The sequence below is a fragment of the Takifugu flavidus genome, chromosome 10 (genome assembly GCF_003711565.1).
Source record: "Takifugu flavidus isolate HTHZ2018 chromosome 10, ASM371156v2, whole genome shotgun sequence".
Lineage (NCBI taxonomy): Eukaryota > Metazoa > Chordata > Actinopteri > Tetraodontiformes > Tetraodontidae > Takifugu > Takifugu flavidus.
In genome coordinates, this window is record NC_079529.1 from 9,307,445 (window position 1) to 9,322,799 (window position 15,355).

General features: G+C 46.7%; 3 protein-coding genes across 3 annotated transcripts; 2 read left to right on the plus strand and 1 right to left on the minus strand.

The window, feature by feature from the left end:
• Positions 1-150: 150 nt before the first annotated feature.
• Positions 151-6,535, plus strand: LOC130532063 (cell surface glycoprotein 1-like). Its single transcript, XM_057044306.1, has 4 exons — positions 151-419; positions 2,229-4,238; positions 5,416-5,463; positions 5,832-6,535. Exons 1-3 carry the CDS (start codon positions 332-334, stop codon positions 5,457-5,459), a joined length of 2,142 nt encoding a protein of 713 aa, XP_056900286.1. The 5' UTR covers positions 151-331; the 3' UTR covers positions 5,460-5,463; positions 5,832-6,535.
• A 44-nt stretch (positions 6,536-6,579) lies between these two features.
• On the minus strand, positions 6,580-8,091 carry LOC130532068 (2-iminobutanoate/2-iminopropanoate deaminase-like). The gene is made up of 6 exons (XM_057044316.1): positions 7,907-8,091; positions 7,328-7,433; positions 7,177-7,231; positions 7,025-7,093; positions 6,747-6,802; positions 6,580-6,673 (listed from the first exon to the last, which is right to left on the minus strand). Exons 1-6 carry the CDS (start codon positions 7,978-7,980, stop codon positions 6,614-6,616), a joined length of 420 nt encoding a protein of 139 aa, XP_056900296.1. The 5' UTR covers positions 7,981-8,091; the 3' UTR covers positions 6,580-6,613.
• Positions 8,092-8,286: 195 nt separating this feature from the next.
• On the plus strand, positions 8,287-15,144 carry pop1 (POP1 homolog, ribonuclease P/MRP subunit). Its single transcript, XM_057044301.1, has 15 exons — positions 8,287-8,659; positions 8,774-8,914; positions 9,027-9,202; positions 9,324-9,581; positions 9,684-9,771; positions 9,899-10,077; positions 10,210-10,478; positions 10,562-10,655; positions 10,738-10,846; positions 10,926-11,045; positions 11,541-11,662; positions 11,740-11,931; positions 12,420-12,574; positions 13,528-13,755; positions 14,231-15,144. Exons 1-15 carry the CDS (start codon positions 8,560-8,562, stop codon positions 14,865-14,867), a joined length of 2,868 nt encoding a protein of 955 aa, XP_056900281.1. The 5' UTR covers positions 8,287-8,559; the 3' UTR covers positions 14,868-15,144.
• Positions 15,145-15,355: the final 211 nt, after the last annotated feature.

A 15,355-nucleotide genomic window follows, 5' to 3' on the forward strand; every position in this document is an offset into this window, starting at 1 on the left:
GGATGATACTGTGCCTGTGCCACACTAACTTTTGCCAGCAGGTGGATTCCTCCTCTTACATCATGTGCACATTTTCTCCTCCTCCTCCTCCTCCTCCTCCTCTAAACCATGTGAGTGTAAGTTGGGAACATCCAGCAGAAGAGTCTCTGCTGCTTCACTCAGGCAGATGTTGGACAAGAGGGCAGCACGCGATGCATAAACAAAGATGCCGGAGGAGACGATGAAGGACTCTTAGGGGCTAAAGGACGCGGCCTCTGTTTTTGATAGTAAAGCTCACTTATATTCGCTAAGTCTTTATTCCTTGAAGCATCTCTTATCTTTGTACCCAAACATGGGCTGCTCCTCATCCAGCGCACAGACCGTAGAACAGGAGAAAAGACCAGGCACAAAGCCAGAAGAGAGCAATGGAGACACACAGGGTGAGCAGTCCTGTTGATCTTTGAAGTGTCTTTCTTGTGCTGGTGAGCAGGAATCATGGCTTGCACAGATACGTGCACCGTGCCTGGTCTTGCTGATGCGTGTGAGAGTTGTTCCGGTACACCGTGTGCTTTCTCTCTCTACAGTGTACCAAAGTGCTTCAAGAGCAGAATTATTTATGTTCCCTACTTCTCCTCAGAGCGGTTGCTGTTTTTAGCCCATCCTGTCTGTCCATTCAGAATATACCGAGAGAGTGTTTACTGCCTCTCTGACTGGTGGGATCCTGTCTCTGTTCACATCAAGGTCCCCTAAAGGTTTACACATGCTGGGAATTAGCTTGTTACCCAACAGTAGCCTGGAGCGAGAGTTGCAACCTAACCTGTTTGTTTGCTGCTGCCGATTTAATGACTCTGAAGTTCTCGCCGTGCCTCAGAATGGCGTGAGGTGATTTCAGCTTTCTTTGCTTCTTTACTTACTATGTGTGCTCCCCATTAATTCGGTAAACAGCAGTGTGTGAGGCAGCGCAGCACAATGTTTACAGCTTTGTGTAAAAGGACGTAAGAGGACGTATGGTCTTTCAACCTGCTCAAGCTCTGAAACGACCTCGGGTCCACTCTGTGTGTTGTCCTTGTGTCTTATTGGCAGAGGCCCTTCAAAAGGACAGAGACAGACCACGATTGTCCCACTCACGAGACTTGGCTATGTCATACTGGGCATACTCGTCTGTACAGTATGTTCCCGTTACAGGCTGTGTGGCTGGATGGGTGGAGGTTTAAACCCCCTCCTCACCAGCAGTGGCAGTGTTTTGACTGGGACCTCTGTAATCTTTGGCTGCTATCGTGTTGACATAAGAGTCATCCATGCCTGGGGAGGATGTCTCCATGTTCATCCAAACAAGAAATCTGCCCTTGTCATCAGTGGTGGTGGAGCTTTGTGTTCCCTGTGAAACGTTGGCTTAAAAAGCAGCTTAAAGACCAAGAGTTGGGCTGTGTTTGAATAGGATTCATGCCGGGTTGTCATGTGTTAAAGGTGGCAAGAGGATCTGGATCAGAACCTCCTCAATGACCAGTCTGCATGGCTGCGTTCCCCAAAACTCACTTTTCATATTCACATGTTCTTTTCCTGGCTGACTTTCAGCTGCCCGGCCATCACATTCCCTTCCACCCATCACTCTCAAATCTTTCTACCAACACTGACAGACAAGTAAAACCAGGAAGCTGCAGAGTCCAATCCGATCACGCATCTTTGGTTTGATTTGAATAAAACGCCTTTGCCAAAGCCCTTAGCTGTGACAACAGTTTTAATGGAAAATAAAAAAGAAATCAAAATTAAAATTCTTCTGTCGGACTGTTGGGATCCATTTAAAAAATGCATGTTGCAGTTTACTTCTCAACTGAGACCTGATGGCTTCAGGGGTCGGGGAATGTTAGAAAGGAAAGCACACGCATAGTCACATGGGTTTTATTTTCCTTGAAAGTGGCTCGAATGTCCTCAAGGCTTTGAAGAACAAGCGGCTCCAAAGAATCTGATTTTCAGCTGAGGAAATGAAGAGGATATTTTGTGCCGCACGCATTCTGCTTGGCTCACTCGCCTGTTTCTTTCCTGACGGAGTCACGATTGTTCGATGGTCAAAGCAGAGCCAAACATCAGGATTGTGTGATAAAGCGGTGAAACCCATGCTCTCCTTGCTCTGCCCAGATTTGACCGGCTCCATTGTGATCTTGTTGGTCACTGCTGAGTCACTGATAACTGTTCTACAGCTGAGAATCCTAAATAAGATCCTCTTTTCGTCCCTTTTTTTTTTTTGACAGCGGTCAGAAATGGCCTCCTTGCTGAAGAGGCCCAAACCATCGAGGACCAGCTGCAGTTGCCCGTTCAGACTGCCTTACCAGAAGATCTCCAACCAGTGACTGATAATGAAACGCAGGATGTATTATTAGCCACAGAGGCCCAGGAGGATCTCTGTTTCCATGAAGACAAAGATCCTTGGATGGAAGATGTTGCCCCTGTTGATCCAGCTGAAATCTGTGCTGAACTTGAGGCTTCTGAAGAGGCTGTGGAGACCCTCCCCCAGGAAGATGCTGGTCCCATAGAGACCCCACTAGAGGACGCTTCCATCGACCAACCCCTGAATGAGGCCACACAGAAGGAACCGGAGTTTGTAGCTATGCTGACAGAGACTGTGGCTTTGGTGGAGGAAGTTTCTGCCGAGACGGCTCCAGAAGTTACCATTGGTTCTGCTGAAAGCACCGGTTCTGAACCATTGGAGGCTTTAATGGTTGAGGAAGAGGCAGCAGTGGTAACATCTGACCAAGCTGCCGGACCAGGAACAACTAAGTCCACAGAGCCAGTCCTGAGCGGGCCCACGGAACCAGGAACAACTGAGCCCACTGAGCCAGGGTCAAGTGAGACCACAGACCTTGCAACTGCTGAGCCCACAGAACCAGTACCTGATGAGGAAGCTGAACAAGCACCGACTGCGCCCACAGAGCCAGCACCCAGCGAGCCCACAGACCTTGAAACTGCTGAGCCCACAGAACCAGTACCAGGTGATAATCCAGAACAAGCACCAATTATACAGATAGAATCTGGACCAAGTGATGAAGCAGGACTACCAGTAAGTGAAACCACAGAAACGGCATCCAGTGAGTCTGCAGGACCAGTACCAAATGAGGCTGTTGGACCAGAGTCAAGTGACAAGACCGACCCAGCTCCAAGCGAGGACAGAGGACCAACAATTGAGTCAATGGAACCGTCTCCGAATCGTGATACAGAACAAGCATCAATTGACTGCAAAGGACCAGAACCTAGTGAGGAAGCAGCACTACCATTAGGTGAGCCCATAGAACCAGTATCAAGTAAATCTGCAGGACCAGTACCATGTGACAACACAGAACCAACCCCAAGTGAGGACAGAGGTCCAACAACAACTGAGACAGCAGAATCTGCACCAACTCGTGAGGCAGAGCAAGCAACAATAGAGACCGAAGGACCCGAACCAAGTGAAGATGTAAACCCACCATTAAGTGAGACCATAGAACCAGCATTGTCAAATGAGGCCTCGAGACCAGAACCATGTGATGATATAGAACCATCTTCAACAGAGGATGCAGGGCAAATAACAACTGAGGAAACAGAACCCGAACTGAATGAGCCTGCAGAACCAACGCCACTGGAGACTTCAGGACCTTCACCAAATGAAGGTACAGAATCAGTGATACACAAGACTGCAGAACCAATAGAACCAGTAGAACCAGTCCCACCAAGTGAAACTACAACTGGAAATGAGGTTCTGGGTGTCACTCCAGTCCCAGCTGAAGCTGCAGAACCTTTAACAGAGGAAGCTGCCGTAGAATCGGTATCGGGTGAGGTTGTAGCTGCGTGTGAAGATGCAGCGGCGACTCTGGATCTGGCACCAGATGTGGCTGTGGCACCAGATGTGGCTGTGGCACCAGATGTGTCTGTGGCACCGGATGTACAAGCGGCGACAACAACGATGGAAGCGATGCCCGTCGAATGTCTGGACCTGGTAATAGATCCAGAGATCGCTTTAGCAACCATTCCACAGCTGCCTCCATCACCTCCCCCCACCGGTACGACCCAAGGCCACCATCCGCTCGCTGAGGAGGAGGGAACAGCAGTGGAGGCATCCAGCCCAACAGAACCCGCCCATGCTCCAGCCCCCAAGGACAGACTTCCCGTCGCCACACCGGATCAGGAGGAAGAGTTTCCAGCATCTAGACCTGAAGAAGCAGAGACGGTAGTCAGCACGCCCCTGGCAGAGGCTCCCATGGACGAGTCCACCTCTTCAGAACCTGCAGGTATGAAACCCAGCACGGTCATATTGTTGTAAATATTTTGAGTAGCTAAATAAAGCCCAGCTGAAATGACGCCGCCCAGGTGACTCATTAAAGTCGCATTTTAGCAGCCGTCGGATGCCCCTCCCCCTCCATCGATGAACAATCCTGAGGCCACGGCTGTCATGTTCAATTTGACGCTGAGGACTCACAACAGATTTTACCTGCCTGATAAAGCACGAAGGGCAAATTCTGACAGACAGATTTCCACCCAGCGACTGTCAGACTTCCAAACATCACTGCTGAAGAAAGATCACGTGCAAACAAGCACGTGAACGTTGGCTGGGGATTAATCCAACCACCCATTCCAACTTTCAGGGATGTCCAAACCCAGCCCTGATCCAGCCTGGTTTTCTGTCCTGCCAGCCAGACCCCTTTACCTGGGATCCCACTTTCAATCAGGAATGCAATTTTCTGCCTGGTAGGACAGAAAACCCGGCTGGATTATCCGTCGGGACTGGGTTTGGACACCTCCGCTCAATGGTAACAGAGCAGATAGCCAACACATTTAGACAAAACCCCCAAACTGTTCAGCCACTCTTCCTAAATAGACCTCCTTTGTACGCTGCTGTGATCGGTGGCAGCTGACGGTGTAATAGAATATAACGAAAGATCACGAGTGGTTGGGAAACGATTGCACGACAGCTCTCGTTCATTGGGAAATGACAGCAGAATAATCACAGCCTGCTGCTCCCAGTTACAGGGACAATGTAAAGGCTCTATAACCTGGGGGAAAAATGATGCCCTCCTTTACCACAACAATTATGTGGTGGAAATCTCCCATTCATGGAGTGTACACAGATTTTCGGAGCATATTGAGCATATTAACTCGTTCGTTGTGTATTCACTGGTCACTGGTCGGTAGTGACACAACCGGAGCCTCTCGGGACAATCTGGCCAAGCTGCTCAGCTCTCAGAGAACATGTTGTTCTTGTCTGGAGTCCCTCCAGGCAGCATGTGTTAAATTCTTGCATAACTTTTATGAGCCTTTTTGCTGGAGGCTTGGCAGAGTGTGCACGTGTGCCTTTATTTCAGCGACCACGCAGGTGAATTACTAGTGACCCGGTTCAGAAAAAACAGTTGACCTGTGTGTGTGTGTGTGTCTGTGTGTGTGTGTGTGTGTGTGTGTCTGTGTGTGTAGTGGGATCTGCACTGGAGCTAAGTGACAAAGCCAAAATGGATTAAGAAGGTAAGAAAAAAAAAATACTGTAAAGACTTTAATGCCTTATTATTTATTCAAACATGTGACTATTAAAACACTCCCATCCATTAATTAATCACTAAAGTTTAAAATTAATTTTAAGTAATGTTTACTTTTTGTACCCAATGACAATTCTAATATGGTACAGATAACAATCAATACAGTAAATGTCATAAACAATATTAATAACCATAAAATAAAGATAATTCATACATTGTTTAGGCTAATAAGGGACAACAGTACATGTGTCAAAAATGGTTATTAATGATAACAGATAAGTATAGACTATAGTAAATATTTGTCAATCCTTTAATAATCAGAATGCATTCTAAACTCTTTTTCTTTTCTCGTTACAGAAGGAATAAATCCAACAATAACCAAAGATTCCCAGAGCTCCCAGCTGTAAAACAACTCAAGGAAAAATAGAGTGAAGCTTATTTACGCTATGATCCATTAATGAGGCCTTAATGACATAACTGTAAGAAAATCAGGACCCCCCCCCCACCATCATCTACTTTGTAAATAAGACTTTCACACCTTTCATTTCATTGATCGTAAAAGATGCCAGAGTTTAGTCTGGAGTGATACTTAGATTTTATTTTGAAAATCACTTAGTGAAGATAATGTATTTGGGTTTATTGAGACACATGTGGGCAGCAAGAGCCACATTATGAATCCCGAGTCATTTCCACGTTAATCTCAGTATTGATATAGTGTGACGGGTTATTTTCCACCATGAGGCCCAATTGTGCAGCTGCAGCACAGCTGGCACATCCATAAAAGCCTGAAACCGGAGACATGATGTGCCTGCAAACACTAGTATATGTTGAATGTATTGCATATACATGTGTAGCACGAGATCTCCCGCAGAGGTTTTATTTACTGGTAATCCTCAAACCTGTTTTTTAAATATTGTGACGGATGATGGGAACTAAACCTGTACTGATATTTGCTTTTTTCTTTTCTACTTCATGATTCTTCATTTTCTTAGAGTGTGCTCTAACGTAGTGTACAGAATAAAAGATTTAATCTTGTTATTAAAGACTCCATTATAGCCTGAGCATTCCATCCTTCTTTCATTCAATTATTGAATAGAGACCTTCAGAATTTTAAGTTCAGATTTTTATTTTTATTTTTTTTATAGCGCATTGGCCAGAGGTCCCAGTGCAGCAATAGCTTCAATCTCCACTAAACCACCCTGAAAGGAAAAACAAAACATGCATTTCAGTGCACAGCAACAGAGGAAACTCGCACGTCGGCACGTCACTTACTCTGGGAAGAGCAGCGACCTGGTAGGCAGCTCTGGCTGGGAAGTTTGCAGTGAAGACTAAAGACAACAGCAAATTTCACGAGTATAAATGGGTGAAAATTCAATGATGATGGAAATGTATTACTAAAGCGTAACATGACGAAAGAAATCCAACACGTATATCCATACACGAGAGTCCACTGACATCTAGTGGCAGGGGTCGGAATTACAGTAAACTAAATCTAATGTCAAAAGAAGGGAGGTTTCATTTGGGCTGCAAGTAAAAATAATGACACTTACACTGCTTGTAAACATCGTTGACGGCGTTAAAGTCATTCATGTCGGCTAACAGCACTGTGGCTTTGACAACTGCAGGAAACAATCGATAACAATGCTGACTAGGGAGATGGAACTTTAAAATGATCAGGTCAGATTATGAGGTGTCTCTTTACCATTGTCATACCCGCATCCAGCAGCCTTGAGGATTTCACCCATATTCACAAGGGCCTGCACGAAGAATTTCCAAATGTGGATATATCACACCCAGAACAATGAACGAAATAAGCAATTGAATTAATAATGACTGCCCCCCCCCACACCCACCTGTCTGGTTTGAGCCTGGACACCACCTCCCACCAACTGCCCACTTGCAGGATCCATTCCCAGCTGTCCTGAGATGTACATGGTCCGATCTACCAAGACAGCTTGGCTGGAAGACAAAGGGAACACAGTTCATCTGTTCAAGTTCAAATTGTGGGTTTTAATCTTGCGCATAGAATTATAGTTTAAATTTTAAAAAAAATCTGTAAGCAGAAAGCATGTCTTAATTTATTGAATACCCTTTCTCGTTATTATAGTTACAATTACTGTAAACTCGAACATATTTTAGGGCAAAGACACTGAATCTGCAAGGTGCTTGTGTAGGAAAAAAAAGCCAGTGTGCAAAGTTCAAAGTCCAATTCAGGTCCAAAATCATGTATTAACTCGGTTAATTTTGTCCCCATTCACCTGCTTAACACGGTGTCATAACCGTTTAAATAGAATTAGTAAAACTATAAAAGCCCAACATCGATAGTTTATGATTCTTTAAGATAATTGCATTGCATCATGTTTCTGCACGTTTGAGTCAACCCCAACTTTGGGTTCCCGTGCCTTTGGTCGAACTTGTATTGGAATTCTCACCTGTACGGACCAATAGCAGCAGGAGCATTTGTTGTGTTAATTATCCTCCTGATAACTGCTGACATTTTACTCATCAGATCCAAATCAATAACAGGAACAAGGTAAAAAATGTAAGCAGTCAGAGCGTGACCAGCGAGGAGGAAGGAGGAATGCAGGCGCTGATGAAATACCGTAAAGTGTAAAGTAGAAGCGCATGTCCTCCTCTTTTTTTTTAATTTTTTAAATATTGAATTTCTAGGGAAACGCAGAAATGTTTGGTTTTGATATAAAGACATATCGGATGCATCCATAAGGAAAGATTTAGATGAATGTGCATGAATCACTGATGTTTTACTATTTTGGTTGCGCCAATACACCACATAAATTCACGACCACCGCACCACCCGGAAGCAAATAGTAGTGAGGCATGACGAAAGTCACATGGAAGTTTAATTCAGTTATCTAAACAAGAAGAAATGTTACATGGGATTTATGTGTTTCGGTAATATCTACAAAGTCCACATGTTAGCGTGCTAGTACTTAAATAGTTGGAATGCAAACGTTGGTTTAAATCTGCGTTGTCATGTAGCAAGTTGAGCGTCAGCTTTGAATCTAAACACAGGAGGGAAAAAAGACCGACAAGTGCCGAATTGGGATTTTCTTCTACGTAGAAAATGTCTGCTTCTAAAGTGAAAATGCGGGAGAGAAAGTTGAAAAACCAGCCCGTCAGTGTGCAGTATCTATCCAGCAGCACGCAGCATTCTGGAAGCAGTGGTATTTATTTATTTATTTTTATTAAATAAGTTGGTGTAAATGGTTGACGCAATGCGATTCGTGTCCGGTTGGCCATTAAGACAATAAGACACATTTTTATTCTCTGCGATTAAGGAGCAGTTGGTGATGCTGGCCCATCCGACACGCACACATCTGCAGAACATGCAAAGACTCCACAGCAGCCGGGTGGATGGGTCCGTGGACACCAGAAAGATGGTGGAGGCTACACCAGGGAGATGCCCAGCTGCATCACTGGTAAATGGATTACGCAAGACTTGGTTTTCTAAAAAGAATAATTGGAAGAAACTCATATAAAACTGGCAGTTAATTAAGGACTTTCTGTCACCTTGTCTCATGCCCCGCTCAGCTGTTGCCTTTGCCCAGGCCAGGGCAGCAGAGGTGAGTGCCATGCTGAAAGCTGTCACCAAAACGACAGGCAGCTGTCATGTGTTTGGAGCCCTGCCCAAGCACATGAGGAGACGGGCCATGAGTCACAACACCAAGCGGCTCCCCTGCAGGCTGAGAGATGTGGCCAACAGAATGGTTAAGTTCACTGGGGTTCCTATTATCAAATGCACCAGTTGGAAAAGGGCTGATTCCCAGAGGCTGGTGCATCTGCATCTGACACGTTGACGCTGACATTTCTGTTCCTGTTCCCCTCCAGCGGGAGAAGAGCCTCCAATCTGGTTCAAAGAAGAAGGAACAGGCAAAGAACAAGAGTCGCAAAGCCCGTCGCAGGCATGGAAATCTGCTGCTGGAGTTTAACCGCAGGCAGAGGAAGAACATTTGGCTGGAGACCCATATTTGGCATGCGAAGCGCTTTCACATGGTTAAAAAATGGGGCTACTGCCTCGGGGACAGACCCACATACAAATGTTATCGGCCATGCTACAGGGCAATGAGTAGCCACTGTTTGCTACAGGTAACACTTTCAGAAATGGAATCTGATGGGATCGTTTTTGGTTAAGGTTGCAAGTTAGGACCTCAGGAATAGGCGTGAATGTCTCTGGTTTTGTTGACCTAGGACCTGTCGTACTACTGCTGCATAGAGCTGCAGGGAGAAGAAGACAAGCTGCTTTTGGCTCTGTCACAACTGACCAGCAAAGAGACAGGTGGGGATGAACAATACATCATTTTGGACAGCGTTCTTTACTCATTTTATGGGAATGCAGCACAAAGAGCATTGCAGCATACGATCCCCAAAGGTTGTAGTGAGATGATGGTGGTGTGTGTTTCCAGGTCCTACATTTGCTGCAATCTCAAGTCTGTCAGGGCAAAGACAGGGGAGCTTGGTGGTGTACAGAGCAGGAGAATACCCATCGCAGCCCCTGGGCCCGGTCACCTTCCTCTGGAGACCCCGTGCACAGGGCTCAGGCCACAGGCATCTGTGGATTTGGGCTCATCCCACCATGAAACAGGTACTCAACTGATGAAATCGTGCCTCGTATTAGGAAGTCTTTCCATGAGAGGAGTTGAAGAGCAACCATGTGATATTGTACCAGTGTACATTTTTAAAATGTATCTTTAAATCTCTTCTGTGTCTTTTGCAGGATCTTCTGCCTGAGTTACAAGTGGTGTGCCAGTGTTCAGAGGCTGTTTATCCTCTGCTTCTCCCAGTTGGAATTCCTGCTGGGACAACCCATGAACTGCAGCCTAAACCTGAAAATTCCTCTGAGGTTGAGCAGGTTACTGGAACAAAGAGGAAGCGATCGAGTGAGGATGCCAGCGTACCTCCAGCCAAGAAGATCCTGGGAGATGGAACCAGATCTCCCACTACCCCAGTTACCTGGAAGTCAAGCTCAACTGGGATTGTCATAAAGTCAGTGCAACACATTTACCAAAATGAGTGACTGACCTTAGATTGGATTCAAAATAAATGCGTTTTACTTGGACGTGTTTCAGTGATCTCACAATGGAGATTGTACGCTACCGCCTGATTGGACCGCAGTCCCACGCTGTTCTCGCAGATATTTTGGAGGCTGCTACAGAATGTGATGTAAGAGATTTTGGCCCAAACCTGGTTGAAAAGAAAGCTGTGGAAATGTGTTTGTTTGGCACTGTTAATTTCATTGTTTCAGGAAAAGAGTAGAGCTCACCCCTCCTCCCTCTGGTGGCCTGAGCACTGCCGAGATGAGAACAAGATGAATCTGCACAAGCAGCAAGCTGAAGTCTATCAGACCCTGAAAGGTCTCCTGTTTATTCCCAGTGTCGAGATCATCCATACACACTGTGTCTCATGTATATCATGATTGTGCGATGTGTTCAGGTGTTTCTTACTCCGGAGAGCTTCCCCCGGGAACAGTGCTGGGCTTGACTGTAGATGACCCCAGGTTGACCTTACCATCAAAGAAGGTTAAAGCTTTGGCCAGTGTGAAGCCTGCAGAAGGTAAAGTCTGGCCTTCTCGATGTCGTGGAGCCTGTTGGGTAGTTTAGAAATTCCTCAGATTCACCGAGGGATTGGACATTTTTATTCTATCTCCAAATGTGGCTGATTCTACTGAGGTTGTTACCGAGGGTACTGGTCTGGTTCTGAGCTCTGGGGGGCCTCTGCCTGGCCATGCAGATGTTCCAGGTTCGAATCCTGGCAGGACCCTGTACTCCATAGACCCCCTCAGTGAGTGACATCAGCTGACTATAAAGACTACAGTATATACATTAAATAGGTCGATTTGAGAGGAATTTCCTAATACTATTTCACACAACAGACCCTCATGCTCTACAGACTTAGAAACTGAAATTTCAACTCCTTTGGTCAAACTTCCACCGTTGTGTGTGTTTTCCTTGAGTGTGAGCCTGCAGTGGTGCTCTTCATACGTCTGTGGCTGTGGTGCTGGTCATAGAGGAGCACGCCGTGTCTCTGTGCTTTGCGTGCTCGTTTCAGACGTGGACGAGGAGAAGAGACGGGAGCTGATGCTCCGTGGCGTACCTGAGCACTGCTGTCAGAGTCACCTGTGGGAAAAGTCTGTCCGCGACAACGTCACCGATCACAAGATATCGGAGCAGGTGATGCATTTATTTCTCCCTGTCACACAGTAAACGGGGGCGCCGCGCTTTCATTGGTCACTCGTCTCTGCCGACAGCAATTAAACCGTATGAGAAGTGAGGTCCTGGTGCCGGGGTCCAGGCTGACACCCACTCCCCCCCAGGGCCGAGTCCCCATCCTGCTGGTCCACCAGCCTGGCAAGCAGGTGGGACGTGAGATGAGCTCCTGGGGAGCTGGATGGGACCTGCTTCTTCCTAAAGGGTGGGGCATGGCCTTCTGGGTCCCACTGGTAGGTAACACAAACGGTGCTTTTAATTGTTTGGTTATTTGAGTAATTGTGGGCTTGTTAAAGGCAGTGTTAAAAACAAACAAACAACAAGCGTGTAGGACTATTTTTCATCTGAAGCCTGTGAGGGATAGGCACCATGATCCCACAGCTCATCACCGTTATGAGTCCTCTGTTAAAAGCATTAGTGTCGCACTGAGGGTTTTTTGTGGGTACAGACTTCCTGACCCCACTGCTGAGACAGCAGGAGAACCCAAACAGGTCAGACTGGTGGGTGCTTATGTGGGAGAGCCCTAAAGTCCAAAGAACAATTTAGAAAACAGTTGTGACACTTGATTATTTAGGCATTTGAAAACCAACAGGAACTGTATGTGTCCCTAATTAAAGTGCTCCAAACCTGTATTTCTATAGCAGACGTCTGCATGGAAAACTCAAGATGCTCTTTTAGGTCCAGTGTCGACCCTTTCAGCGCCCTTTCTCTGCTCCACCAGGTGTACAGAGGAGTCCGCATCGGAGGGCTGCACATGAGTCTGAAACACTCTCAGAACAAAGGAGCCCCTCACTTCCCCCACGATTACCCAGACTGCCCTGCAGGAGTTCGTTTTCAGGAGGAGCAAGAGGGAGAGTTCCTGGACAAGTTCAAGAGGTCAGGAGAAAACTGAGATCTGCGTGTCCTTAATTTTACCCTCATTAATATTATTGTCAGAAACACTCAGAACTGTTTTCAATAGGGACGTCTTGTACTGCCAAAGCTTTTGTGTATCTTGAAACAACATTTTGGCGTCTTGCTTGTATGTCAGCCCACTGATAAAAAACAGAATCTTGGCTGGGATGTAGACGTTTTAACAGACGGACATGTTTCAACTATATTCTTTAATCATTTGTTGGCAAACTGGAAATTACCCTTTAAGCTTTGGGGGGGAAACGTTTTCAGTTGAATTGGCAGATTTTTTCCCCCGCTAATATCGGTATAAAGTGGACATAGATGACTCAATACGATAGCCGCAGAAGGCTGAAAATGTCAGCGTTTAGATTATCTTTCACTGTGCGGTTTAACCTCTCACTCGGGAATCACGTTGGAAAACGAAAGCTGACTGGTAATCCAGCCAGTCTGTCAGCCTGGCGCTGTTTCTATCAGTTTTATTATCCCCGCTTTAATCGATTTGGTAACATGGATGCTGCCAGGAAAGTAGAACCTCGTCCACGTCGTCGTAGCAGCGCGGCCAACAACACCACCTGGCAACAGTGGGGGTGAATCATTGTGTGAAATGAAAGTAAGGTGCTAATGATGCCGCCATTCATGGGAGCTCTCCGTGCTTTGTAGTGGTGTTACTGGATGACTGTTCAATCATGCCTGCAGCTTTAGTAAGTGGTGAAAATATCAGTGGATTAGAGGATTGGATGGAGGGAAGCACTCCAAAAGCTGTGACCCCACTTAATTTCCATCGCACGGATCTTTTCCCACTGTGCAGACGAGGGTCCTATTGCTGGGATATTCCTCCCAGACTCTTTGCTGCCTAGCAATCGCGATGTGTTATATAAATTGGCTGAGCTGCCCCGGCAGTTAGACAAGGACTGACCTTCCGACCTGTTCTGTAGGCGTCCTCCTGCCAAAAGGACCAATTACATTAAGCACGGCTGTCTAGCTCCGTTCCGTTGCCCGTGGCAACAGCTGGCAGAGGAGTGGGAGCTTATTTTGGGGGAAGGAGAGAAGAGGAGGGGAGAGAGCCAGGCCCAAAACACGGCACCGTCTGACACAGTGATGGAGGAGCCGATGACATCACAGAGAGATGTAGCGAAGCCTCGGAGCCGTGCGGCTGTTCTGAGGTAAGTGTTTGATTCATGATTGGTCCCTGACCTTTATTCAATTTTCAGTATAAGTGCTGATCAAATCACTGTTGGTTTACATCATACCAACCCCTGAGATTTCTTCCACAGAGTTAAGTGTTGATGACTTTTTAAGGTCCTTTCCGAGCCTCGGGGCTCCGGTCATCAGCTCCTCCTCCTCCCAGCTCCTGACAGGCCTGATGTATGGCGCTTCTCCCACCTCACTCCGTTTCATCATCATGTCTCTGATGAGAATACCCAAATTACATCCAGCCACAAATTGTAGCAATACATCACCCAGATTAGTGAGGGGAAGAGTAACATCTATCCTTATAAAACCATCAGCGAAGCTCTGAGTAATCAGAAAGAAAATGGATCTCCGCTGTGCGATGGCTTGTTGTTACTACGAGGGGTTCAAAATGTCCTTCAAACCTGTTTAACTTTGTTTTAAACTGGCTTGTTTTATGCTCCAAAGGAACAGGAAGTCACTGAAGCTGCTCTCCGGTTGGTGCAGGCCGGTGACATCCAGAGGTCAAAGGGCATGCCGCACTGCCGAGATGCCCCCGCTGGATCGCTCGGGTGTGGCACGCTTTATTGCCGCGCACGAGATGAGTCTGGTGTGGGTTCGCCTGTCGCTTCTTTCCAAAGGCAAACCAGAGGTCCACGCTATGGTGTGCGTGCCCACTGCAGAGGACCTGCAGCTGCTGGGCAAAGGGCCGGGCAGCAGCGGCCCCCAGGAGCCCCCCCACAAAGACCACCTGAGAAGCAGAACTAAACACAAGAAGAAAGCCAAGACCTCTTTACCATCTAAGATGGACTCCTCTGAACCAGCTACCTCTGAAGACCTGGAGCCCTCCTCGGACTCCACGCTGGGGCTGTGGCCGGACCCGCTGCCGAGCGTCACCTCTCACTGCTCCCGGGTGACACTCGGCTGGGTCACCCAGGGAGACTTCTCCCTGTCTGCAGGCTGTGGGGAGGCTCTTGGCTTCATCAGCGTTGCCGGACTCCTCGACACCCTCGCGAAACAGTCGATGGAGCACAGGGGGGTGGTGCTGCTGCGTAACCCCGCCTCCCTGCATTACCGCTTTGCTAAGGTCAACATAGAGGTGTGACTGGAAACACACCTCTGTTTCATGGATTATATGATATGTGGCCGATGCTCTGGAGGTGAAAAGTATTGAGTATATTTGTTGCCTGTGGTGAGGCATTGACTTCTTTAGTATTCTTCTTTGACTTATTTGAAGGTAATAATTAAGAAAGCCTTGGTGTGCCACAGCTGAGGTCCACAATCAGTTCAGTTTACACAATAAGATCGAATGAAAAAGGGATGGAATTTAAGTATTTCTTTATACGCCTTGAAAATGAGCTAATAAAGCTACTCATGCTGAACTTGACTCAATGAATCCTTTGTACATAATTACTGTATCTGCATTACAAATGCATGTATCAACAAATGTTTAACTGCATCCTTTCTTTAAATAGTAGCATAGGCACTTGTTTTCCCACACATCCCATAATGTGTAGGTGGCAAGGAGTTTTGTTGCCTGGCAACACTTAAGTTTGGTACCAGTGGAGCACTTCATCTTTGGGTTTACTTGAG